Source organism: Capricornis sumatraensis, chromosome 16 (assembly GCF_032405125.1).
Source record: "Capricornis sumatraensis isolate serow.1 chromosome 16, serow.2, whole genome shotgun sequence".
NCBI classification, from domain to species: domain Eukaryota; kingdom Metazoa; phylum Chordata; class Mammalia; order Artiodactyla; family Bovidae; genus Capricornis; species Capricornis sumatraensis.
The window spans coordinates 74,706,423-74,733,247 of NC_091084.1; the positions used below are offsets into that span (position 1 = coordinate 74,706,423).

Here is a 26,825-nt window from a genome sequence, read left to right on the forward strand (position 1 = left end):
GACTGGCTGGGAACATCTTGTTCATTGTTAGGATGACAGAAAACGTGAAATAGCTCTCGTGCCTGCATTTCTGGCAAGGAATCGGTTAGTGTATGTTGAATGGCTAATGTATATACCCCAAAGATGATTATCTTTAAGCTTAAAATGTATAAACTTTCATACATTAGTCCATGACAATCGTGTTCTTTTGATACGTCGCAGACCATGGTCTCAGATACAGCAGATACAAGTTGAAACCATTAATGATCTTTCAGCACATTTTATCCCCAAAGCTGATAATGATTGCAACATTCAGGGCTTGACAAGACCCTGCTAAGGTAGGCAGGAAGCAGTTTTACCATGTAGACATGGTTGGAGAGAACTCTGCCTAGCCAAAGTGAAAATGGTTCATAAACCCTAAGATGGTCTATGAGCTTTTCAATTATTTTCCTTTATGATTAATGTGTGCTTGGTCGCTCAGCTGTGTCTGACTCTGCGACCCCATGGACTGTAGCCCACCAGGCTCCTCTGTTCATGGAGTTTCCCAGGCAAGAACACTGGAGTGGGTTGCCATTTCCTACTGCAGGGGATCTTCCCAACCCAGGGATCAAACTCGCATCACTTCCATCTCCTGCATTGGCAGGTGGATTCTTTACCACTAGCGCCGCCTGGTTTGAATAACTTTTCTGAAAGATCAGAGAGTAGAATGAGACCATTTTGAAGAGTGGAATCTTGACACAAGGAATGCCGAAGTCACTCGTTGCAGTGACATGACTGTGACAGATGAAGGAGTCATGCTCAGGGTATCGACATAGTAGGTCGGCATCCGGTGTTGGGGGGCTTGTTTGGTAAGGATCTTAATTTGTGGTCTACAGGGGTACTTCACATTTTCAGCTGAGGACTAAAGATTTTTTTTTATGTCTCAGTCCATGATGCGTATTGGCTGTTTCATTTTTTTATTGCTACGTTACCAACCTCTACAAACCTTACAAACAACAGCAGCACTAGCAATCATATGCTCACTCAGGATTCTGCCATCTGTGCAGAGCTCGCTGGGGATGGCTCATGCTGGCTCCACGTAGTCTCTGCGGTCTTCCTGAGCTTCCTAACTGTGGGCAGCTGGCTTCCAACGGCTACAGGGTCTATTAAAGCCTGGTTTCAAAACCCCCAGAATCTTACCTCTGCCACTTTCTCTTGGTCAAAGCAAGTCCCAAGTCTAGCCCGGATTCGGGTAGAAGGAAAAGAGATTCCACGTTGTGAATGGACAAGTGGCATGCGCGTTCATCAGTGGGAAGAATTTTTGGCATCTGTCTTTAGAAACAGATCTACCTCACTGGCCTTTCTTTTCCTCCGCCTCTCCTTTCCTCCTTCCCTATTTCTTTCTTCATTTCTCCCTTCCATCAAAATGTGCCAACTATCCCCTTATTATAAAACATCAATATATATTTATTTAAAGATTAGTCCTTTTTTCTCTAATACCCTTTTCCCCTTTCTTGATATTTTCCTAGTGGTGTTTTTACATTGTACATTTTGTTATAGTTTTGTGTATCTCATTAGTATCTAAATTCCTCTAAGGTAGATCTTTGCTTTCTTCTTTAGGTTTTCTATGAGGTTTGAATGAATGAATGAATGAAAACTTTAGTATATCAAACAAAGGGCCAGTTTGTTCAGATGAAGCATCAGTTTTTGTTAGGCAAGTATTTAAAAAACAGAATGAAACAAACTGTCCTTCAGCTATTCCACCTCTAATTTTTCTTGCTTCCTCAGCGCTCCTCTTCTTAGGCCCGACATTAACCAGCTTATGCTTTCAGAGAATTTGTATTTATAGAATATATTCTATAGTAAATATATAGCATATTCTCACATGTACAGATATTTATTTATTTATCAGTTCAGTTCAGTCACTCAGTTGTGTCCAACTCTTTGTGACCCCATGGACTACAGCACGCCAGGCTTCCCTGTCCATCACCAAGTCCCGGAGCCTACTCAAACTCATGTCCATCGAATCAATGATGCCATCCAACCATCTCATCCTCTGTCATCCCCTTCTCCTCCCACCTTCAACTTTTCCCAGCATCAGGGTCTTTTCAAATGAGTCAGTTCTTTGCAGGGTCAAAGGTCCCTCTTCATTATTTCATCAAATTGCGTAAGGGAAAGAAATAGGCCGATTGAAAATGTACCCGGGTCCTTTCAAGGGTCATCTGTCTCCCTGAAGGCTTCATTTTTCTCTCTTCTCCCCTGGTAACCAGGAGTGTGAGGAGGAGGCTGTCGGGGTCATTATGTGTGCGTCGGTCAAGTACAGCATCCGGGGTCCCGCCCTCATCCCGAGAATGAAGACCAAGCACCGCGCCTACTACATCACCCTCTTCTCCATCGTCCTGCTGGGGCTCATCGCCACGGGCATGTTTCAGTTCTGGCCGCACTCCATCGAGTCCTCCGGCGACTGGAGCGTGGAGAAGCGCAGTGTCCGAGACGTGCCGGTGGTCAGGCTGCCGGCCGACAGCCCGGTGCCCGAGCGCGGTGACCTCAGCTGCCGGATGCACACGTGTTTCGACGTCTACCGCTGCGGCTTCAACCCCAGGAACAAGATCAAGGTGTACATCTACCCGCTGAAGAAGTACGTGGGCGAGGCGGGCGTCCCGGTGAGCAGCACCATCTCCCGCGAGTACAACGAGCTGCTCACGGCCATCTCAGACAGCGACTACTACACCGATGACATCACCCGCGCCTGCCTGTTCGTTCCATCCATCGACCTGCTCAACCAGAACTCACTCCGCGTGAAGGAGACGGCGCAGGCGCTGGCCCAGCTCTCCAGGTATCCGCAGGTCTCCCAGAAACTAGGGGCAGGGGAGGGCAGGCTCATCTCCTGTCTCCTAGGTGGGCACGTGGATGGGCGGCTGACTTGGAGGACCTGTGCTGCAGCAGCCGGTCTCTGCACCACCCTCTTGGGCCACTGCTGTGGGTCCCCAACTTCTTAACATTTAGAAGCTAAGGAGGGTTCATCTTCCCAATCCTTTCCTTTTAAATGTAAATGTCTTTCCCCACCTCCCCTCTTTATTACTCACATATACATATTCACTATAAAAAGCTTGAAAATACAGTTAAGCCAAAAGAAGAAAGTTAGACTCATCCCATAAGCCTGCTTTTGACATAATCATTAATATTTTGATGTTGCTTCTCAGTCATTTATGTATAAAACAGATACAGGGGCACGCATATATGCATTGTAGTATATATATGCACACGTGTATACACATATGTGTATATATAACATTTTGGTCAAGAGTGGGCTCACACGGCAAAGCGTATTCTTTCTGCTGCCGGTTCCCCTTCATTTACCATGAATGTGTTTCCAAATAATTTCATCTTTGTATGTCAGTGCTCTTTGACATATACACAGAATGTATATGTATTCGCATATACAGTTCTGTATGGGACTCCATTTTGCACACGTTCCCTAATGTCCTTAATTAGCCTTCTATATTTCTTTGTGTTTTTGTAACCAAATGCTGAACACTGTGGTAGCGTTCAGATTTTCATCAGCGTAAGCAGTTCTGCAGTGGACCAGCTTGGAGGACACACGCCCTGGCTTTCCTTTGGAGGAGCCAAGCCAGTGCCCGCATGCACTGGCGATCTTCAGGCATGCAGGTTGCCCTCCTGAGAAGTGACCCTGTTACAAGTCAGGGATGCTCGCTACTTGTTGTCCGGCTTCCTTTGTGGCTCATATCGTGAAGAAGCTGCCTAATGCAGGAGGCCCGGGTTCGATCCCTGGGTCTGGAAGATCCCCTGGAGGAGAGAATGGCTACCCATGCCAGTATTCTTGCCTGGAGAGTCCCCATGGCCAGAGGAGCCTGGTGGGCTGCAGTCCGTGGGGTCACACAGAGTCATGGCTGAGCAACTATCATTTTGACTTGTCATCCAGAAACTGACTTGTCTGTTTCCTCATAGTTGATGTGTGAATTCTACATGTTTACTCTCTCAATAGGTGGGATAGAGGTACCAATCACCTCCTGTTCAACATGTTGCCTGGAGGCCCCCCAGATTATAACACGGCCCTGGATGTCCCCAGAGACAGGTAGGTATATTTGGGGTTGTCCGCCTGACGGGTTTCTGAGGATTAAGTCAACGTAGGACCCTTTTGTTCACGTGAAATCGTATTTCTAAGCCCACTAGGACATAACGTTGTAATCAGAATTGTTTGTTCAAGTGGAAGATTGTCCTCCGTCTTTTCCTCCCCGAGACCTGGCAGCATTGAGACCTGCCAGAACCTGTCCCGGGAAACTAATGGAGGGTCGGGTTCCAGTGGAGCATCTTAGAGGTCTGTCTTGTCTTAGTCTGGGTTGTGTGCTCCTGAGCGCACCCTCTTTCCCCTAGAAGGCCTGGTTCGTATCACTGGCTTGTGTCAGCTCTCTCCACATTTGGGAGCATTAAGTAGTCTCAGGTCCTGGGGGGAGCAGGCGTGGACGTGTCTTTGGAGCCTGTAACGTCCGGGAAGTGAGGCACTCTAAGTACCGCTTACTCTCTTCTTTCCTTCCTTCCTAATGAAACTTCCAAACAGGTAGAAGTGGCATGGGGTGGCCACGATGGCGATTCAAGTTCATGTAGTGTGTATTTGGCCCTTTCGTACCGACTGCGTCGCTTCCTGGAAACCTCAGAAGGGAGGTGCCCCTTTAAGGTTCTGCTCCTAGTACTTGGCCCGAGGCTCCTAAGAGAGCGGGAAGTGTGGGCCTGGCATGAGGGTCCTGGGCAGCACCCACCGGAGCGGATTACTGTAAGTTCAAATATGAACTCATTTATGACCAGCTTTGTTGCAGTTGATGTTTAATTCTTGAAATCATTGTTACTGAAAGAGGTGAGAACAGCCTCAGGCCCGCTGTGGTCTCTGCTTACTTGAGGCCAACATTGTCATTTGTGAAAATCTACACTTAGTACCGCTTTTCCCCAGAAAATTAAGTCTAAGCCCTCTTTGCTTTTAAGTGCTTATCTAGAGTCAGTATTGAGTTTCTATCTGGAAAGATGATTACACTAGAAAAGACCCCAGCGCCATCCCTCAGCTTTGGTGTAGAAACCATTTTGGACGGTAGAGGGCAGTCAGGCCACACAAGTTCTGTAGAAAGCCGCTGAACACAAGGTGATCTCTGATTTGGCTCTTAGCCCCAGCGTTCCTGAGTGCGTTACTGTCTTATGCATTTGCTTGTTCTGGGAAAGTGAAATGTGTTAAGAGGACAGAAAAGGGAAGGCAGAGAGGTGCTGGGAATGCAATGTCTTCACCTGCTGTTCTGGGTTTAGTTTGAGAAGGGTTTATTTCTGTTTGGGACATGTCGGTTCTTGTTGACACTTTGGTATATATGTATCTGATTGGGAGAAAGATTTCATTTTTATCGAGTGCACATGTTAAAAGGAGTTTCATTTCTCTGCAGGAAAGTGTCAAGTAATCAGGAGAGAGTTGAAGTTCTTGCTGGTGCTTAGGTGTTAAGGATCGGGAAGGTTAAATCGTTTTCCCTGGGCGTGTATTTTTGGGAGTGATTATAGGCAGTCCTGTAGCAAGTAATGAATCGTCGTCCAGTCCTTCTTTATCTTTCCACGTGGGAGATTTCATTTGGAAGCCGAGGTGGTCTTCGACTGGTTGGAGTAAGGAATAGTAGATTTGCTTGTTAATTTTTCTGATTCTTTGTCCTTGCTCCTGGATTCAGAGGAGGCAAGAACCATGCGTGTAAGATGGTTTTAGCAGAAGCTGCATATCTGGTTATTCAGAAATTAGAAAACAGGCTAGATTTAGACTGTTTCTAAGATGTCCCTGAAATCTAAAGTCATAAGTGTGATTTTTTTTTTTTTAAGAATTATCTGACTCAGGAAGATGCAAGGACCAGGACTAAAGCAAATGTCAGCTCAGCAGATACATCTTTTATCCTGGGTTTCTCTTTCAGTTTTTGAAAATCCTATGTATGGTACACATATACCTTCTGGGTACAAGATTGAAACAATGTGCAAGTATTCAAAGAGGAAAGTGTAAAAATAGGTTTTCAAATTTTCCTCTGGTTTTACTGTTTTACTGAGAGGTAATCATTGTTCTCAAATACTGTGTATTTTGTGAGTCTTTGTTTGATGGATTTCTAGTCAAACACATGCATATATTCACCTACCCATTTTATTTTAAGTCAAATGACAGCAAATTATACCTCTTCAATGCCTAACTTTACTGATCTTTGTTTTCTCAGATACATTCTGTAATTTTATTACTGCTTTAGATTTTTGTTATCTTTTCTTTGCAAGTATCTTTCTCAAATTTTTACTTTTGTATAGGTGTATATTTATTTAAACTTCTTAGAGAAAAATGTAAACCCATATAAAAGAAGTACAGTGAGCCCCACATAACCACTGTCCAGCTTTGTTAATTGTCAACTTGATTCATCTATACTCCTACTTTCTCCCCACCAGATTATCTAGAAACAATTCTCAGATGTTGTATCATTATGTCTGTAAATATTTCCATTTGAGACTGCAGAAGAGGTTTTTGTGTATAACTCAGTGGCTTAGTCGGTAAAGAATCCGCTTGCAATGAAGAAGACCCTGGTTTGATCCCTGGGTTGGGAAGATCCCCTGGAGAAGGGAATGGCTACCCGCTCCAGTATTCTTGCCTGGAAAATCTCATGGACAGAGGATCTTGGCGGGCTGCAGTCCATGGGGTCACAAGGAGTCGGACATGACTAAGTGACTGACACTTTCAACTTTTTTCAAGGGCTTTTTAAAAAATATAACAGCACTAATATCATCCCTACAGCAATTTACATTCAGTTCTTTAACATCACTAGATAGTCACCAGCTATCTAGCCGTTGCTCAGATATATGTGTGTCTCATTTTCTTTTTTTACAGTTTGAATCTGTAAACAAATGAGGATAGCCAGTCGAATTGGTCAGGTTTTTTTTTAGCAAAACCTGAAACTTAAATCTTTATATTTGAGGGATTCGCAGGCCTGATTAAAAGGAAGCAAAAGATACACTTGCAGACAGACTGTGTTTCGGCTCTGTGGATACTCAGATGGAAGGAGGCGAGCTGTGAGAGCATCTGGGGCAGACCCAGTGTAGGAACAAGGGTCCACAAGACGGAGAGGAAGAGGGCTCGGTGACGTCCATGGGTCTGCAAGTCCCGGGAAGTGCTGAAGATGCTGGCGGACACTTCCAGCGATAGGACACCTGGCCTGGTGTGAGTCGTGGTGCTCATAGTCATGCTTTCTTAGGTGCACGGTTCCCATTCATGCTCTCACAGCTTTGGAACGGATCTCCGATTTGGGGATACATAATGGGAAAACAGCGCGCTTCTCAGCAATTCACTTTTCAGTCAATGTAAAACACATGTGCTGTAAAGCAAGGGAGGCTTACACTATTTTCTCCTTGGTAATGTTCAGGAAAGCTTGGCAGAAGAAGACACGGCGATCTGGAGTGGAGGTCTTGTCAGCAGCAGGGCCGGTGGGAGGCTTGTTTGACTAATTGCCGTGGTGGCTCCCCCCGAGAGCTCCGACGAGGTTGCATGTGCGTGATCTGTGACATGAGGCATGCTTCCGGTTGCCTGCTTTTCTCCTCCCAGGGCTTAACCCCCTCCCTCAGCCCCGGGGCCCCAGGGAGAGAGTAACGGGGAAAGTTGGTGTCGTGTACACCTGCTTTCTCACCACAGACGCTCGCCCCTTCCTCTGGGGCGTGGGTGTAATTGCATTACCCACCATGCCGCTTACCTGGGCCACTTGGTGCCGGTATATTGGACCCATGTTTCCTTCTCTGCACATCCGTCGTGGGGGCCCCTGCAGTCTGCTTGCCATCATGGTCATGGAACCCACCCAAATTCATGTTGGACGGAGTCACTGCCGAATGCTAATCAGGAAAAATGAGACCGTATGTTGGTACTACGGCTAGTCATTAAGTTTTACAGAGCGGACTGGCGGCTGGAGAGGTGTTCCAGCCTGCACATTACCTCCCTAACCAGTTCTTGGTTTCATAAAGCTTAAACAAACAGATTGGGATTTCCAGGGGTGGTTTGGAAATCTTTGAACTTAAACTGGTCATGTAAGAAGGGAATGTAGGCTGTCATCAGGGCAGGGAGGGGATTGGTAGCAATCAAGATTGCAAAAAATGTGGCTTTGCAGTTCATACATTTTGGCTCAGACTGTGCCGCGCACGGACCTGGCAGCACTCTGCCCCAGTAAGTGACTTGATGGGCTCGGGGCCCCCCGGGACAGAATAACCGTAAACGCTGGTGCAATGCACACCTGCTTCCTTTCTAATGAAGTGTCACTGTACTACTTGCTGGATCCAGTTAAGCAGCGTGTTCATGGTTTTCTAATTAAGGAGAATAAAAGCTCGTGTGGGTGGACTTGCAGGAGACGCACTCGAGGTCAAGTTCTGGATTCTGCTTCCTGTGGAAGGAGTGGGCTTGATAAGACTGAGTAGCTGGAATGGGTGGTGAGAGCTGGTAGAGGCTACACGGTGCACACGTAGCTTTGGGACAGCAGTGGAAAGAGCTGCTCTGGTGGGAACAGGAGCAGGCTGGGGCGCAGGCAGCGTGAGATGGGGTACTTTGCTGTCACCATGGCTTTTATTTCTTTTTTTTGCTCATTGTCCCCTGAGCTTCCCGTCAGTGGGACGGTAACTGACTGCCCCAGCCAGTCCTGTTATTCGTTTTACTGTGAATGGGTTTAAGAGTCAGGGCCTCCTTGGTGGCTCAGATGGTAAAAATTCTACCCGCATTGCGGGAGACCCTGGTTTGATCGCTAGGTCGGGAAGATCCCCTGGAGAAGGGAATGGTAACCCACTTCAGTGTTCTTGCCTGGACAACTCCATGGACAGAGGAGCCTTGAGGGCTACAGTTCATGGGGTTGCAAAGAGTTGGACGTGACGGAGTGACTATCACTTTCACCATCTGTGACTTTTGGGAGGGGTGAATGGGATCCAAATAAGGTAGCGAGGGGCCGTTCGTAGGCTGTCCTCCTGGCTGTGCTGTATGTTAAAGTAGGGAAAGTAAGGAGAGACTGCTTAGGACCCCAGAGGAGGGCGGGTGACTCAGGAATAGGTTGCAGCTAGTGTCCAGGAGACGCTGTTGTACAACGTTTAGCACAGTGTCTTTCTAGAAAAGTGACTTGGTAAACATCAGCTGTGGTTGGTACTGTTATGCATATCCGGCTTCCCCTTTTCCACAGAACGAAGACTGTCTTTCTTTCTCATCGTTTGACAAAACCCTTTGCTTTTCAGGGCTCTGCTGGCTGGTGGTGGCTTTTCTACATGGACTTACCGGCAAGGCTACGACGTCAGCATTCCTGTCTATAGTCCGCTGTCAGCCGAGGTGGACCTTCCGGAGAAAGGGCCTGGGTAAGGCTCCTTGGCCCCAGCCAGCCGTGCTGAGAGATGCCAGTGAGGGCCAGGGGGGCGGGTCGCACTGCAGTCGAAACCATCAGTGACAGGCCAGGGTCCTTGAGGGTCTGTCATTCCTGTCCCACCCCAACCTTATTTATCCTTCAGTTCTCTCTCTGTCTCTCTCTCTCACTCAGTCTCCAGCGCTGTCTACCAAGCTCCCCAAATCAGAAATCTAGTTGCTGTCCATAAGTCTTTCCTCTCCTTTACTTCCTGTGTGGAATTCCAGGCTTCCAGAAGGAAAGCAGGCATTCAGCATAAATCCTGTCATTTGTACAGTTTTCCCCCGAAATCGAAGTTCCCACGCACCAGCCAAGGGCCAGCCTTTCAAAGAAGAGAGCCGCCAGGCCTACTGTGTTAAGTCTGTTCTGCATGGGGGACTGTGGGCAGCTAACAAGCGGAGGTTGGTGATGCCTCTAAACTTCTGCCATGCCCAGGGCGGCCCCTCACCACAAAGCATCATTGGGTCCAATTGTCAGCAGTGCTGTGGCTGGAGAAAGCCTGGGGGAGATAGGGTGAGCAGTCTTAAGATAGCTCAGACTAAAACTGTATCATCTACTCTCCCGAGTGTAATCTAGGTCTCTAATGTTGGTTGAGGACTGGCACGTCCCTTAAGATTTAATCCAGGGCAGAAAACACCCTGCAAGGAAAAGATTGAGAGAGATTGAAACGAAGGAGAGCAAACCACTCTGAACAGTACAAATTACCTTCAAATAATAGTTTCCAAGAATTACAAGCTTGCTCTGTTGGTGGTATTTTCTTGGTAACTTGATCTCTAATTTCTATGTGTAACTAGACTTAAATGACGATGCTTACATGGTTTAAGGCCGCTGTTGATTTCCAGAGTCCTGAGGCTCTAGAAACCAGAGCAGCAGCACGATGCTGAAGACATAGGGCCATGTCCTCCCCCTGCCGGACAAGCGGTGGATTTCTGTGGCCCGACAGGGACCCACCCGCCTCCGTTTCCCCTCCAGGGTTTGCCGTTGGGCCCTGTAGTTCTGCTGTTTCTTTTACAAACAACACTTCTCTGCCTCAGGGGAGAAAAAAGAAAAAGAAAAGCAAAGACAGGCTCTAGGCTCATCGCACTTTCCAGGGATCTGGGAGGAGGCAGTCTGGGTGACCTCACGGCAGCATTTGGAATCTGTTGCTCTTTGTGAGAGTTGCTTTTTAAGGGAATTCCCACATCTCTTGAGGGCTGCGTAGAGTAGCAAGAGCTTTGTTTTTATTTTTATTTTAAATCTCTCTCAATATTGTCCAATGGGAAGCTGAGGATTGGTGCTATTGATAGCTTCTTCTCACAGATGTGTTGGCCTCAGCTGGAATTCTCGTCATTTCTCTCTCTAAAAGGAACTAAATTGGGAGTTTACAACGGTTACTATGGAGGGAAACTTGGAGTTCTCAGCAGGATTTTGCTGAAGCTTCGATATCAGCCCTGCTGGGAAGAAACATGAAAGTCATCGCTGGTCATTTTAGTCCTCGAAAGAAAAACAAACCCACCTTAAGATTTTGTTTGCTTAAAACTAAAATGGGCCTGCTCCACCAACCCACCATCTGCCAGGTCAGGGCGAGCCAGCAGGCAGGCAGGGGAACGTTTTTAGGCTCTTGTTCACATCTGCGCATTTATGTGGAAAATGGTGGTGTTGGGTGGGGACCCACTGAGCGTGGTGACTGAGCGTCTACAACAGAACTGTGTTTCTTAACAACAACAGCAGCCCAGAGTCTGTCTTTCCTCCGGAGTTTCTTTGAGCACCATGTGTTAGCATCTGTACTTATTTCTCGTCTTATATAGATGGCTCTCTCTCTTGTCTACATGTATTGAAAACCATGCCTTCCCATCTCTCTCTCCTGTTCCATCCAGTGCTGCAGGGTATTCTGGCTCTCTCTCTTTCTGTAGCTGTAATTTCCTTCTCAGGCAGTGAGGAGTCTGGCTCCTGTTATCCCCTATATCATGCACACCCTGTCGTGCGTGACCGGAGCTCTGTGGTTGCCTCTGCCCCTCACTGTGCAGGCGGCCTCTGTGCCCCCACTCAGCTCTGACCCCCTGTGCCGCGCTCCCGCTCCCCGTCGTCACCCTGGGGCAGGCCCCCTCCTCACCCTTCCCGGGCTCTGACCCCCACACTGGATGGGCGCTGCCCGTGCCATCACCCTCCCTGTGCCCCTGCAGCCTGGGCTGCCCTCCTGCCCTGACGTGGCCTCCGCACCCCAGGCGGGGAGGCCCTGACTCCCTCTGCCCCCTCCCTGCTCCCTCTTTCAGGGATCGCACAGTCTGGGCCAGGCCACCTGCCCACTCTTCCCCCAAGAAGTTCTCCCCCGACGAGGACTAGAGCACTCCCAGCGGGCCCCCCTCACCACACGGAAATGCTCCCTCCCCTCCAGGGCGCCAGCACTCCACTCCCGCCTGCAGGGACACCCCTCGGACACCGAGGCAGCCTGGAGCAGCAGCTTTGTGTTGGCAGCTCTACTTAAATAGGAAGTCTCCGGAGACACCCAGAAAGTCCCAGGGCCCTGTGGCAACCACCGTAGAGCCAGCGTCTTGGGGATTGGAAAGACCTTTAGAGGCCGTTTAGCTCTCCCTTTGGAGAAGAAATGGCAACCCACTCCAGCATTCTTGCCTGGAAAATCCCACGGATAGAGACGCCTGGGGGGCTACTGTCCATGGGGTTGCAAAGAGTCTGACACGACTGAGCGACTAACACTAGTTCTGACTTAATGTATACCTCGTTACTGCAATTTCTCCCTGAAAAGTTTTCTGATTTGTAGTAAAAAAGACTCACCACCTCACAAGACAGTTCATCTTCAGATGGTGTGAGTTGTTGAGGTAGTGTCCATGCTTGTGTTGAGAGTTTGTCCATCTTCCTCCTGTTTTAAGCGGACGAGCTCGGTTACAGAAGTCCTCCCTTTGAGATGACTGAAGAGCACTCCCTATACGTGATCTTCCCATCGATACCTCTCCCGTCTGAAAACCGATGATTTTACAAAAGAAGAATGATTGAGGCTCAGGGCTGGGGGTAGCATTCAAGAGTCTGTTTCAGTGGCTAGAAGGAATCCTTTTGGCTGTCAATAGCCAATGTATTGTTCAGCAAAATGCAATTGAAGGAGAAGTTGTCCAGGATGAGAGAAGCCAGTCTGTACGGCTGATCCAAACTGTCTCCTCGACGGGCAGCTCTTTGGTATCTTTCTTACGTCTGCTTGCCTCTGCCCTGGGCTCAGGGTCTGCACTGCCATCCGGGGCAGCTCTCTCAAGCAGGACTTTCAGTGAGGAGACGATCTGTGTTTAATCAGGTGCCCACTTCCACATGTAGCCGTTGAGCCCTTGAAATGGGGCTAAGGTGACCGAGGAACTGGATTTAAAATTTTTAATAGATTTCAGTGGTCTCACGTGGCTAATTGCTATCGGACAGTGACGTTCTAGGGGATCTGCTTGTCCCTGTCTTCCCTGCCTGCCTTTGCTTTCAGTTTGGCTGTAGAGAGAAGTGACCGGAAGAGATGGTTCCAGGGACTTGAGGGCCATCAGCTGTGGTGTGCGCAGCCCCATTTGCTGGAGTCGAGCTGCTCTGCCGGCTGGGAGAGCGTTCGTTTCCTCACTCCCTGCTCTGTGTCTTTTGGGTGTGACACTTAAAGCTTGGGAAAGATGACACCTTCTCAGAGAGTGATTCTTTTTTTGGCCACGGGTAGATACGTAAGGTGTTCTCCAGCTGGACCCTCCAGCTAAGCCTGAGAAATGAAAGGAAAATAAAGCAATTTCCCTTTCTTTCTCTCCAAGGCAAGAAGAAAAGGGGGTTCGGGGTTGGGTTCAGACTAGAGGGTTTGAGTCCTTTCTTACACACCGCTTCCTGTGAGCTCCCCTGGTGGCATTGCCTAGAGATGGCTGTCTTGGGTGTTTCCCCTGGTCTGTACAGTTTGAGGAAGATTGGAGTCCTGCTTCTGGGTTTGATGGGGGTTTCATTTCTTCTGGAGCCTGCTTCATATCATTCCTTTCTTCTTCAGTGATCCCTGCTGGTTCCTTTGCCGACGTCGTCTTTATGGCCCCTGTACCCTCTCTGCCTTGTGGGAATCTTGCCTTCTCAGAGAGAATTACTTACCTTCTGGTCTCCCCAGTGTGTTCACATTTTGTTTCTCATGGAGATCTGAGTGGTGCTGATGCTGCTAAGTCACTTCAGTCGTGTCCAACTCTGTGCAACCCCATAGACAGCAGCCCAACAGGCTCCCCCGTCCCTGGGATTCTCCAGGCAAGAGTACTGGAGTGGGTTGCCATTTCCTTCTCCAGTGCAGGAAAGTGAAAAGTGAGAATGAAGTCACTCAGTCGTGTCCGACTCTTAGCAACCCCATGGACTGCAGCCTTCCAGGCTCCTCCGTCCATGGGATTTTCCAGGCAAGAGTACTGGAGTGGGGTGCCATTGCCTTCTCCATGAATGGTGCTAGACCCTTGGAAATCCTTTCTTCAGTCCATTTTCTCTTACGCATCCTTGCTATCCGATGTTAAGACTGGTTCCATCCGTTGGCGAAGCTAGTTTTTTCCATTTGTTCTCCATGACCAAGTTTGGTCTTCCTGAATCCATCTGGCCTTGAGAATGGGGACTGCCTTTCCCTGGAGCTCCCCCATAGCATAGGGTGCCCCTCAGCAGCTGGCAGTGGTGTGCTTTCACCGTCAGTGTGGCCCGTTAAGACCCCTTGTTTTCCTCTTTGAAGCTGCTTTTCAGAGCAGGGAACTCAGATAGAACTAATGCTTACATTGGATGTTCTTCCAAATAATCAACCAGTCAGTCAGTTTCTCTCTTTACACTGACACACACACACACGCACTTAAAGCATGCTCCCTAAGCTTGGCTTATTATAAGCATTTACACATACACACACACACACCCCCACACACACACATACCATGCTCCCTAAGCTTGGCCTATTATAAGCATTTGCTCAAAACGCTAAGAACTTTTCCTAAATGAACCCTTTAACAACATGATGCTTCAGCATGTGAATGGTCATCGCTTGCCTTCTCAGCATGTATAATAGTTTAAGTATTCAGCAGTGCTACCGAGTGTGGTTTCCCCAAAAGTCAAGGATGTGAGCAAAGATGGGTGAGAAAGCACTCGTTGCCCTCGGCTCTAGACCCAAAGTTGGCCTCACCGTGACTCACGCAGTGGCTGCCAGGGTCGCAGTGCCCCCGTTTTCTGCTTCGCAGGCCGAGGCGGTACTTCCTGCTGTCGTCCCAGGTGGCCCTGCATCCGGAGTACAGAGAGGACCTGGCCGCCCTCCAGGCCCGACACGGCGAGGCCGTGCTGGTGCTGGACAAGTGCAGCAACCTCTCTGAGGGCGTCCCCGCCGCCCGGAGGCGCTGCCACAAGCAGCAGGCCTTCGACTACCCGCAGGTGCTGCAGGTGAGTGCTCCGCCCGCCTCGCTCCGGGCCCGGGCTGGGGCTGACCCCGGCCAACAGGCGCGCCCCCTCCAGGCCGCGCTCACCGAGCTCCCTGAGGGGAGAGCGAGACCGGAGGGCTCTCCACTGCTGCCCGGTGGACTTCCGGGAGCTTCGGGGTCCGCGTGCCGTTAGTGCAAAGCTGCTTGGCTGGTAAGCGTTCCTGCTCCTTCCACAAACTCATCTTACTGCAAAAAGACACCCCCCATAGATGTACAGAGGAGCTGTGTAGTCAAGGCAGGCGCGCCTGTGTTGCTTTTATTCCTATATTCCTTATCCAGCCCGGAGGAGCTTGCTTCTTTAAGCTGCAGCTTGTATCCGCCGACTGAGCCAGCTCACACGGCCACAGCTAGTTCTTCCTGGGAGTGGGAGGTCTGTATTTTTTGTTACCGTTTGGTCTCTTGGTGTTTTTGCCACCCAGTATGTGTCCTCCTGGTGTCGTGGGAGTGCCAGCACTTCGTAACTGCAGGCAGAGTCGTCCTGTATTGCACTCCTGTATTATAAGCAGGCTGTTTGATGCTCCAGGAGCCAGGGGGCCGGGAAAGCACAAATTGAGTTTTGCTCACTCCGCTGTTGTCCCGCCGCTCAGTCGTATCTGACTCTGCGATCCCATGGACTGCAGCCCGCAAGGCTTCCCTGTCCTTCATCATCTCCCACAGTTTACTCACACCCATTGCTATCCAACCATCTCATCCTGTCATCCCCTTCTCCTCCCACCTTCAATCTTTCCCAGCATCAGTTCTTCACATCAAGTGGCCAAAGTATTGGAGCTTCAGCTTCGGCATCAGCCTTTCCAATGAATATTCAGGACTGGTTTCCTTTAGGATTGACTGGTTTGATCTCTTTGCAGTCCAAGGGACTCTCGAGAGCACCAACAGTTCAAAAGCATCAGGTCTTTGGCACTCAGCCTTCCTTATATTTTAAATATTTTTTTCGCTTAAGTATTTAAAATACAAATAGTTCAGTGCAAGGAGAAATCTTAAGGGGCTGGTGTGATCGTGTGTGATTTTTATTTTTTCAAAGTCTCTGAAGAGAACTGGCCTGTGCTGGGATTGTTAAAATACCTTCAAAAAGTGCTGCATCTCCTCTGGAATGTCTGACTGATAACAGTGGTGATGTGAGCAGGAGTATTTATAGTAACCTTTGTCTAGACAGGAAAAATGGTTATCAGCACACGTGTCCACATCTGGACGCTGACTCTTCGGGGCCGGCTGAGCGTCCACCTGCCCCTCCGCGCGCCATGACCGATGCCCCTTCTCCACCCTTGCCCTTTCTCATCGCTTTCTCCTTTATCCCCAGAGGAATTTGGCATATTGAGTTACTTCATATTTCTTCTGAACTCTCCTGTTCTCTAGCTTTAAAGATTAAACAGTATTTTTGCTTTTTTTTTTTTTTTTTTCTGTTTTCCTCCTGAAGAGGCAAAAACTGGAAGAAACTTGAGTATTAGAGACAGGAGCTTTCCTTATTTTTTCGGTTGACCTATTACAACCTTGTTTTTCTCTTGTGCATCTCTCCTTTGCCCAAACAGGCCCCACACCCAGTGGGTTCGAGGGAGTGAACGAGGAAGACCTTTAGTGAGGTCTTGCTTTTGTTTCAGTTGTACCCAAATAGAACCTATCTGCCTTAATGTGTTTTTGAAGGCATAGCATTCATGAGATGAATGTCTTCTGTATGCAAAGCACACTGCTGGATGCTGTGGGGGGTAGGAAGATGAAAGGAGATTTGATGCTTTCTGTGTAGGGGGTCCTCTCAAGAGCCAGATATGCCCAGTCCAAATAACAAGGCAGGCAGAAGTAAGTACTCTGAGCCCTGGGAAGCCATGGTGTATGTACACAGCACCTCAGGGCTGAAAGAATCCAGTCCGTGGGAAGTCACGCTGTTGAGTTTCCAGAGGAAGACCTGGAGGTGAGTTGTGAACATTTTCAGAATCTAAGCAGCGGAGGGATTGCAGTGACACTCAAGAGTGGAAATCCAGAGCATTGCAACCGCTTCAGCTTTTCAGTCTCACCCGGGTGAGCTGTTATCTTTTAGCATTTTCGGTGTTGCTTGGCTTCAGCCTTTGAGAGAGCTTTGTGGTCTGCCGGGATCAGAGTAAGTGGATCAACGGAACTGGTTTGTAATCCCCTGCTCTGCCTGTGTTCCTGCAGGAGGCTACTTTCTGCATGGTCCTTCGTGGAGCTCGGCTGGGCCAGGCGGTGCTGAGTGACGTGTTACGGGCCGGCTGCGTCCCAGTGATCATCGCAGACTCCTACGTTTTGCCTTTCTCTGAAGTCCTTGACTGGAAGAGGTGGGTGTTACCTTCTGATGAACCTTTATCCCAGGGTTCCTGCATGGATTATTTTTAAAGTCCCCCAGCAATTGTAATGCATAGCTAGGTCTGAGAACTTCTCCTTCAGATTTGTTTTGCTCCACTTTCCATCAGGAGAGTTAGTCCGTGGACCTGCAGCAGAGGTTGGTCACCTGAGGCCTCTGGACCACATGTGGCCTGCTGCCAGAGTTTGAAAATAAAGTTTATTGCCTCACAGCACACCCATTCACTGACACGTGATCTTTGGTGGTTTCTGAGCTCCAGTGGCAGAGTTGAGTCCTGCAGTTTAAAATGACACAGATTATGTGGCCTTGCACTTAGTAGGGGCTCCATAAATACATGCTGAATAAATGAATGGATTGGGGAATACAGCTGAAGGAGAAGTCATTGTTAATTTAGAATGGACAGTGACAAGTGAAGACGAGTGTACCGGGCAGGTAGAACTGGACACACAAAGGCCCTGTAGTCGGGCAGAGTGTGGTGTATTCAGGAGGCTGAGAGGGTACCTGTGTGGCTGGAGCACAGTGGGGAGTGGATGGAGGATGGCAGAGGCGTGGAGTGGTGACAGGGAGGTGAGAGATGGAGCTGGGGGGAGCTCCTTTGAGCTGATCGGCCCCGAGGAAGGGAGAGGAAAGAGGGGCTGCTCACAGCAAGGACCCTGGGGCTGAGGGAGGCATGGGGCATTGTTGCCTCGGTTTGTGAGACCTGAGCGGGACACACATGCAGCCGTGCTTTGTATGTGGGGCTGTCCGTACATCCGCTGTCTCCCTCTTATCTCTAGAGCATCTGTAGTTGTGCCAGAAGAAAAGATGTCTGATGTCTACAGTATTCTGCAGAGCATCCCCCGAAGACAGATTGAAGAAATGCAGAGACAGGTAAGGGGCCAGGCAGCCCTGCGGGGGAGGGGGCGAGGGGGAGGTGAAAGGTGGCCTCGACTGCTTGGATGCAGAGCAGTATCCGTGCCGCTGAGAGCCGGCATGGGATTGATGTCCTCCGCTGAGTCGATCAACCAGACCTAAAAGAGGAAAACAGCGTTAGGGAGTTGCATCAGAGAAGGCTTGGGATAATAAAGATTCAGAAACGCTCCTGAAGCCAGCCTGTTGCGATGCCAAGGCCACACCTCCGCTGTGTGTTCAGGACGCAGAGCTGCCCGTCCCTGGAAGGTTTACACAGCAGGTGAGGGCTGCGGTGACTGAGACGGACATGGAAGCCGGTGTGTTTCAGGGTGCTGCTTCTCAGGAGCTTTGACCTTGAGTGTTGCGTATCAGCTAGCCTGGGTCCCCACAGAGTGCTGAGCAGAGTTTCCTGTGCTATGCAGTAGGGCCTTATTAATTGTCTATTTTATGTATAGTAGTGTGTATACATCAGTCCCAACCTCCCAATTTATTCCTCTCCCCCTTCCACCCTGGGAACCCTGAGTTTGTTTTCTGCATCTGTGACTCTGCTCTGTCTTGTAAAGAGGTCCATTTGTACCATTATTTTCGATTCCACATATAAGCAATGTCGTGTGCTATTTGTCTTTCTCTGTCTGGCTTCGCTTACCTCTGGGTCTGTCATGGTGCTGCCAATGGCACTATCTCCTTTGTGTGGCTGAAACTCCATTGTAGATGTGTACCCGTTCCTCTGTCCGTGGGCATTTAGGTTGCTTCCTTGTCTCGGCTGTTGTTTAACAGTGCTGCCGCGAACGTTGAGGGGGGTGCCTGCGTCCTTTCAAATCATGGTTTTCTCTGGTTCTTTTTCTTCTTTTAATGGACTTTTACAAGTTTTTATTCTCATCAAAATTATCTGTGTAGGTGACGAGCCGGAGAAGAGGTTCGGAGGGTTAGGGTTAGGCTGTAGCCTCCTCCACGCACCCCGGTGTCTAACTTGGTCGCAGGAATGAGCCTCAGGTCTCTGTCCGGGTGAGGGCAGGGCCGTCACTGGCGGTGTGGAAGTGGGGAGGGGCTCTGGCTTCTGGCGGCTGCTCACACACGTTGTCGGCCTGTCCTCCCGCCCCGAGCTCCGCCTCTCCCCCGAGTGCGTGTAGTGGAACGCAGGGGTTTCTCCGCTCCTCTCGAGTGTGCTGTCTTGGGCCTGTCGCGTCAGCCACCACCTGCTTTCCTGCTTCCACACTTTGGTAGTGTTAGCTCCTTCCCCGTTCTCTTTATCTTTGATTATGCCTTCATTTTAGGGTTTTAGGAGGGAGTTAGTGGATGTGTTCAGTCCATCTCTTTATTTTGATACCCAGCTCCTTAGACCAAACAGATGGTTCATCACACAGTGACTGAGTCTGTAGGTTCTGACCCCAGACTGCCTGTGTCGAATGCCGCCTCGGCCAAGGCTCTGCCTTCTGTGGACCCCCGTGACCTCATCTGTCAAGCATTTTGACGTTCCGATTTGAAAACAAATCACAGGTTAAGTTTAGCCTCCCCGTAGTCTTTTTCCTAGCACACCCATGTTCAAGTTTCTGGGCTTCCCTGTTTGTTGCTTAACTGCTGACCTCATCTGAGTTGTAGTGAATTAGAAAATCAGCCTAGAGATCTCTATAGTCTTGATCTGAACTTGTGGTTCTTACAGCTCATAGGAAAAAAAAAAATGCTCCTTGAAGGGACCTGGTGTTTATGCTCTTTGTGTTTCATTTTGTGGCATCTTGATTTGTTAACATAGTAAAGAGGGAATCATCTGCTAAACCAGATATCATCTTTTATGGATTTATAAAAGGCTAAGAAAACACCAGGGAGGTAAAAAGGAGCAAATTCTGCCCAGTTACCTTCTCTACCCCACTACCTTCCTGTTGGGAAGAGAATCACTTAGTTTTTAGAGCAGAGCACCCAGAGCCAGCTCACAGAATGTGCTTTTGCCTGGGAACTTGGCTTAGGAACCACAGGTCTGAGACAAGCCTTACCAGTCTTTCCAAGTGACAGGTTCAGAATCCTAGAATCATTGAAGCAGAGTGACTAAAGGTTACTTAAAACTGTACTTTTAGGTTCTTTGGGTTCCAAGAGACACATGTGGGGTCTTTAAAAGACTCTGGCTTGAGCCCTGTGTCTATCTCTATTAATTGTGCGACTGTGACATGTCTGTGACCAAGGCTCCTCGGACTTCCTCATTCATGAAATCCAAGGTGGGCTAGATCAGCTCTCATGTTCCACTCAGCTATTAAAAAATACTGTGAAACTCCTGTCCTTGACAGCATTAATAATGGAGTGATCATCTCTTTCCCATGACCACCTCCTGTTATGAGGGCCTGTTACTGTCTCTGGTGGTGAATAACCTGTATTATGTCCACTGGTACAATAAAGGTGATCTCAGTACTTTCCTGGGCTTCCCTGGTGGCTTAGATGGCAAAGAATCCACTTGCAGTGCGGGAGACCCGGGTTCAATCCGTGAGTTGAGAAGATCTCCCGGAGAAGGGACTGGCAACCCCCTCCAGTATTCTTGCCTGGAGAATTCCATGGACAGACAAGCCTGCTGGGGTACAGTCCATGGGGTCGCAAAGAGTCAGATATGACTGAGCGACTCACACTTTCGCTTTCAGTACTTTCTTCCCTCCCGTCCTAAGCCTCCCTTCTGCTTGCTGATGCTCTTCTCTGTGCTACTTTCAGACCTTCTGAGATGCTCCGCAGCCGTGGCCCATTTAGTCCTGCTCCACTTTCTGTGAATAGTCTGCTTCCCCAGAATGACCTCTTTTCTTCTCCCAACGTCACATTTCTAGACTGAACTGATCTCAGCCAGAGGTGAGATTATCCGGTTGAAGCAGTTCCCAGAGAGTTCGAAAGGATGGCTAGCTTCCACTCCCAGATGCCAGTGGTACACCTGACTCCCAGATTGTGACACCTTGAAATGTCTACAGATGTTGCCAGATGCCCCCCACGGGGGCAAAAGGGCTTGGGAGCCGCTTTCCTGTTGATACCGTGGTCGTCTCTCTTAAGATTAGAGACAGCTCTTTTGTTCTTTCCAGAATATGCTTGTCCTTTATCTTTTGTGTCCCCCTCATTGATTCAATCAGACCTTGGCAAGAGTAACTGAGAAAATAGCACACGCTTGGTTCTTGAAAGTTATTACACCTCAGTGAATTCTCTTTAGGGAGGTCCAACTTGAGTCTTTGTAAGACAAGGATAAACTTTTAGGGGAAAACCTGTTACATCAGTAGTTGATACCTTAGAACCCGGGGTTGTTTATGTTAGAATGAGCTGAGACTGAGGAACAGATCGAGGGTCGGATTTTCTTGCTGAGCAGCTCAGGACCAGCCCGAGGGGCTGCACGCACAGTTGGAACCAGCAGAGGGCTCCATCCACTTTGAAGTGACTCATTTTCCTTCTGAGTAGCCGCGTCCAAGGAGTCCTGAGTGCCCTGAGCTACGCGGATACCGTTCTTCAGAGCCGCTCTCTAGAGAGACCCGCTCCTTCCTGTGCTTTTTAGCACAGGATTCTGCTCTCCTGTGATGGATCAGAGCCAGAGTTTCTGAATTTGACCCCCGAGATACGGGTGGGATCTTGGTGAGGACGGTGATGCAGCTGCGAGTTCAGGGGCTATAATCTGATTGATGGATACGCGGTGACAGCCCTTAACATGACCCAGGAGTTAGGATGCACCCAGAGAGGAGGGTGTTCTGCCTGACAAGGAAGCGTAGTTAACTTTTCCTCCTCACCTGAGATGCGATAGTGAAGCAGCCGTTAAAGTTATATGCAGGGCTAGAACCTGAAGCAAGAGCTAGACGTAAGCTAAGACTTTTGAAGTACAGCCTGCATCTGTGTTATCTACCCCTGAAGACCAACAACCGGCTGTGTTGGCGTACGTGGCATTGGAAGAGCTGGGGTGGCTTAGAGAGCTTTCTGTGGTTTAGTTAGCAATCAGTTCCTTTCATTAATAGAGGTTAATAGTTGCTTTTGTTGTCCAGTTGGTAAGTCATGTCCAACTCTTTGCAACCCCTTAGACTGTAGCATGCCAGGCTTCCCTGTCCTTCACTGTCTCCCAGAGTCTGCTCATCTGCTACTGGTGCTAAGTCTCTTCAGTCGTGTCCGACTCTGTGCGACCCCATAGACGGCAGCCCACCAGGCTCCGCCGTCCCTGGCATTCTCCAAGCAAGAACACTGGAGTGGGCTGCCATTTCCTTCTCCAATGCATGAAAGTGAAAAGTGAAAGTGAAGCCACTCAGTCATGTCCGACCCTCAGCGACCCCGTGGACTGCAGCCCACCAGGCTCCTCTGTCCATGGGATTTTCCAGGCAAGAGTGCTGGAGTGGGGTGCCATTGCCTTCTCTGGAGTCTGCTCAAACTCCTGTCCATTGAATCAGTGATGCTGTCCAACCATCTCATCCTCTGCTGCCTGCTTCTCCTCCTGCCCTCAATCTTTCCCAGCATCAAGGTCTTTTCCAATGGGTCTGCTCTTTCCATCAGATGGCCAAAGTGTTGGAGCTTCGGCTTTAGCATCAGTCCTTCTAATGAATATTCAGGGTTGATTTCCTTCAGGATTGACTGGTTTGATTTTCTTGCTATCCAAGGGACTCTCAAGAGTTTTATCCAACACCACAGTTCAAAAACACCAATTCTTCGGTGCTCAGCCTTCTTTATGGTCCAACTCTCACATCTGTACTTGACTACTGGAAAAGCCATAGCTCTGACTATGTGGAACTTTGTCGACAAAGTGATGTCTCTGCTTTTTAATAAGTTGTCTAGGTTTGTCATAGCTTTCTGTCCATGGAGCAAGCATCTTTTAATTTCATGGCGGCAGTCACTGTCCACAGTGAATCAGTAGAGGTTAATAGTTATAGAGGTATAAAGCCAACTTGTCAGCCTTTTATTATCTTATTGAGCTGTATTAGCTCGTTGACTTAGTGGAGCCCTAATTATGTTTTTTTTTTTTCCTCCAAGAGGAAATGATGGGAGATAATTAGAAATTTGTGACCCCTACCCACACGTGCCTAATAGCCATCCTGGGGATATGTGGGTGTAAGCCCAAAGAAAGCTGAGAAGATGGTGCAGATTTTCCAAAGCATGTTAGTGGTCTGAAATGGGAGGAAGTCTGGGTTAAAGCTGTTAGGGACAGATTTATTGGGGAGGTAGTATTTGATGGCAGCCTTAAAGATAGAGGGTTCCATCTACTATCTTTCTCATGTTGGAAGCCAGGAAGAAGTTATGCAACTAAGTATTTTTCTATAGTCTAATGGAACATTCACGTCCCCAGTCTCCTTTGGAATCACAATGAAAAAGAGAGCAACCCAGGATATTGGAAGGCTGACTAGACACTGGACTGTATAGTTGGCAGTGTTTGTGTGGATAGGGAGGAAGGTGTAAATGGATCCTCAGTTTATCTGTTGAGTGGAGTTTCCAAACATTCTTTTATTGGTCAGTGGCTCCACCAGCAGTGACCTCTAACCTCAGCCACACTAGGAGGTGGAAGTCAGGAGCCTGCCTTGCCTTTGAACTCTTCTTTGTACTCAATTGACTGGGAGCCTTTGAGGTGGCAGAAACATTCAGCATCTTCTTTGCTGTCTCTCGTTGAACGCGTGGCCAAGTTAAAATATCAGTTTCTTTTCTATTACCCTGACCCATCTCAGCCTGCCTTCATATTTTTCCTATTATACTAAGCATACCAATTATTTGTTCTCCGGAGGAGTATGTGAAGATACAATGGGCTGATTAGGAGAAAGAACATGTCTTTTGAAGAATACGTGGTCCCCTCACCTGGCAGGACGGTTGTCAGGCCTGGCTGTGGTCGAGGAGAGAGCAGAAGAGACCGCAGAACAGTAAGTGTGTGTGTGTCCACCGGAGTTCATGCACTTTATTCAGGGGAGAGACCCCACAGGAGGCTGCTCTTTTATCTTACCTGTGATTTCAGCACATTGAACTGCCTGCTTTCCATAGACATGGTAGTTTCGAAGTTACATCTTTGAAGGACCAGAAAGGCTGTAAGTGAGGGGCTGTGACATGGGGCATCTGCCAGTCAGGCATGAATAGAGAAGACGGAAAAGCTGTTTTAAAAATAGAACTTGGATGGAATGCTCTGTAAATAATAAATGCTGGAGAGGGTGTGGCGAGAAGGAAATCCTCCTGCACTGTTGGTGGGCATGTAAATCGGTATAGGCATTTTGAGAACAGTATGGGGGTTCCTTAAAAAATTAAAAATAGAGCTGCAATATGACCTTGCAGTCCCACTCCTGGGCATATATTTGGAGGGAAACTTGATCCAAAAGGAAGCATGTGCCCCAGTGTTCACTGTAGCACTGTTTACGATAGCAAAGACGACCTGAATGTCTATCGACAGAGAAGTGGATAAAGATGTACATATATACAATGGAATATTACTCAACCGTTACGAAGAATGAAATAATGCCATTTGCAGCAACATGGATTGACCTGGAGATTGTCATACTGAGTGACATAAGTCAGAGAAGGGGAAACAGCGAATGGCATCCCTTATATGTGGAGTCTAAAGAGAACTGGTACCAATGAGCTTGTGAAACAGAGAAGGACCCGCAGACCTGGAGAGTAAACTTATGGTTGCCAAGATGAGAGATGCGGGAAGGAAGAGCTGGAGAGTTTGGGATGGACCTGCACACTCTGCTGTGATTAGAATGGCTAGCCAAGGATGCCCAGCGAGGACCTGCTGTATAGCAGGAACTCTGCTCAGTGTTGTGTGGTGGCCTGGATGGGAGGGGAGTTTAAGGGAGAATGGATACGTGTGTATGTATGGCTGGGTGCCTTCGCTATTCACCTAAAACTGTTATAACATTGTGTGTTAATTGGCTATACCCCAATACAAAATAAAAAGTTAAAAAAAATGGAACTTGGGACTTCTTGGCACTCCAGTGGTTAACACTTCACCTTCCAGTGCAGGCTGTGTGGGTTTGATCCCCTCCCTGATTGAGGAACTAAGGTCTCACGTGCCTCATGGCCAAAAATGCAGAACGTAAACAACGGAAGCACTATTGTAACAAATTCAATAAAGACTTTTAAAAAATGGTCCACATCAAAAAACAAAAAACTCAAAAAATGAAAACAGAACTCTCAGCACGCTGGATACATGGCAGACAGCAGAACATGCTTTTCGATATCCTGGGTGTGTCCTTGTAAGATGGTAGAATTCCTTGGTTCAAAGAAATATGTACGTGTTTGTTCTGCATGTTTTGGATTTCTGGCATCCGAAGGAGTCTTACCATCACTTTGATCGTTGAATATAGTTTCTGTTTTGTCGCCTTGAAGCTGTTTCTGATGGAGCATCTTAAAATCGTGGAAATACAGAGACGGCTGTCCTTGAGAATGCCCTGCAATCTTTTCAGGGAAGGTTTACATTTCGCATATGTAAACGTGTTTTTAAAATACTGGCATTTCGCGTCAAGTATTTTTTAAAGTTTTCTATCTAAAATAATCTGCTTTTATTTTTTTAAAAGTGTTTTGTGATCCGCTTAAAGGTGTCAGCCCTCGGATGTCTAGAACCCCTAGTAACCTGGATGGATGCGTTCTCTGAGGGTCCCCTGCGCTTGACTGTTGTGTCTGTTGACAACTACATAGCAGTCTGTGTCCATTTCTCCCTCCCTCCCTGCCCCCAAATACACACAGTTTACAAAGCAAACTCTATAAACAGAGCAGTGAGACTAGGCAGTGAGAAGAGTGATCTCAATTTTTTTTAACATGAGCCGTGAAGCGACGTGAAGCCGTGAAGAGCCGTGAAGCGACGCTCCGGAGACCACACAATGCGTGAGGGACAGATGGGGAACATACTCTTTTTTGCTGCCCACAGCTTTATTCAAATCCTAGAGCTCTGTGGCCTGGATTGAGGTTGAATGTCAGGATGAGCTTCCCAGCAATTCAGGTTAACTGCTTATTGGATCGTCTCTCCTAAAAAGTGGTTGCCCGAGACACTGGAGACTGGACACGTCTCTGGAAATATGAAGAATGTGGAAAAGACTTCACTTCTAATTTCCAAGATTTGACATTGTAATGTCTGTCACTCTTCCCCGCCCCTCCCCCCCGAAAAAACTTTAATATGCAAAAAGTGAATTCTCAGGGCTTTGAAAAAATGCCAAGCATTCCCTTCCTCCCCCTGCTCTCTAGTCCCAACATGCCACTCCAAGCTCTGTTTGCCAATCTCTGCTTTCATACTCGCCCTTAAAAAAGCTACTGGCTCACCTACCCGTCAACGAAACACATTGACCTTGATCCTTGGCGTTCTCCTGGTGAAACAGACAACCGTGGTTCTGATACAAAGCCAGGCTCTTTGGCCAGTGGGAGAGCCTTGGGGAAGAGTGTGATTATGGGATATTTTGAGTTTCATAATTTTGTTTCAATTTTGTTACTCTGTTGGAGTTTTCCTGAAGGTATAAATCCATATTGTGAAGGAGATCAGTCAACTTATGTTTAAAGCAGGATAAAATAAGGACTCATTTAATTGGAACTCTTAAGGAAGAGCATTTTTATGTGTTTAACTTTTTTTTTTTTCAACTTTAGCATTAAGAACCTTATTGGAAAAAGACTTTTGCCAAGTATCTGATGGGAAGCCAAGAAAAGCATTTTAATAGAACGGTCTCAAATTTATAGTACACTAGGGCCTGTAAATAAATTTCCCTGTCTTTAAGGTTGGGGCTGATTTGCAGTTATTTTCTATAGCTTCTGAGATTTAAATCCTCACAGTCCAGATGGGGAGACCATAAAGCTGCTTTCCTTGGCAACCCTGGCATACATTGTCCACGGCGAGCTCTGTCTGTAAATGCTCACTTCCAGTATTGTGATGCCAGTTTTAATTGG

At 48.1% G+C, this 26,825-nt stretch overlaps 1 protein-coding gene across 1 annotated transcript in view; it reads left to right on the forward strand.

Moving 5' to 3' along the window:
* Positions 1-26,825, forward strand: part of EXT2 (exostosin glycosyltransferase 2) — a 141,688-nt gene that overhangs the window by 8,901 nt on the left and 105,962 nt on the right. The window contains exons 2-7 of the mRNA XM_068988369.1: positions 2,229-2,794; positions 3,965-4,054; positions 9,220-9,336; positions 14,561-14,756; positions 16,940-17,079; positions 17,882-17,975. Of these exons, the coding sequence (XP_068844470.1) occupies positions 2,259-2,794; positions 3,965-4,054; positions 9,220-9,336; positions 14,561-14,756; positions 16,940-17,079; positions 17,882-17,975 (1,173 nt within the window). The 5' untranslated portion in view covers positions 2,229-2,258. The remainder of the gene's footprint in view (positions 1-2,228; positions 2,795-3,964; positions 4,055-9,219; positions 9,337-14,560; positions 14,757-16,939; positions 17,080-17,881; positions 17,976-26,825) is intronic.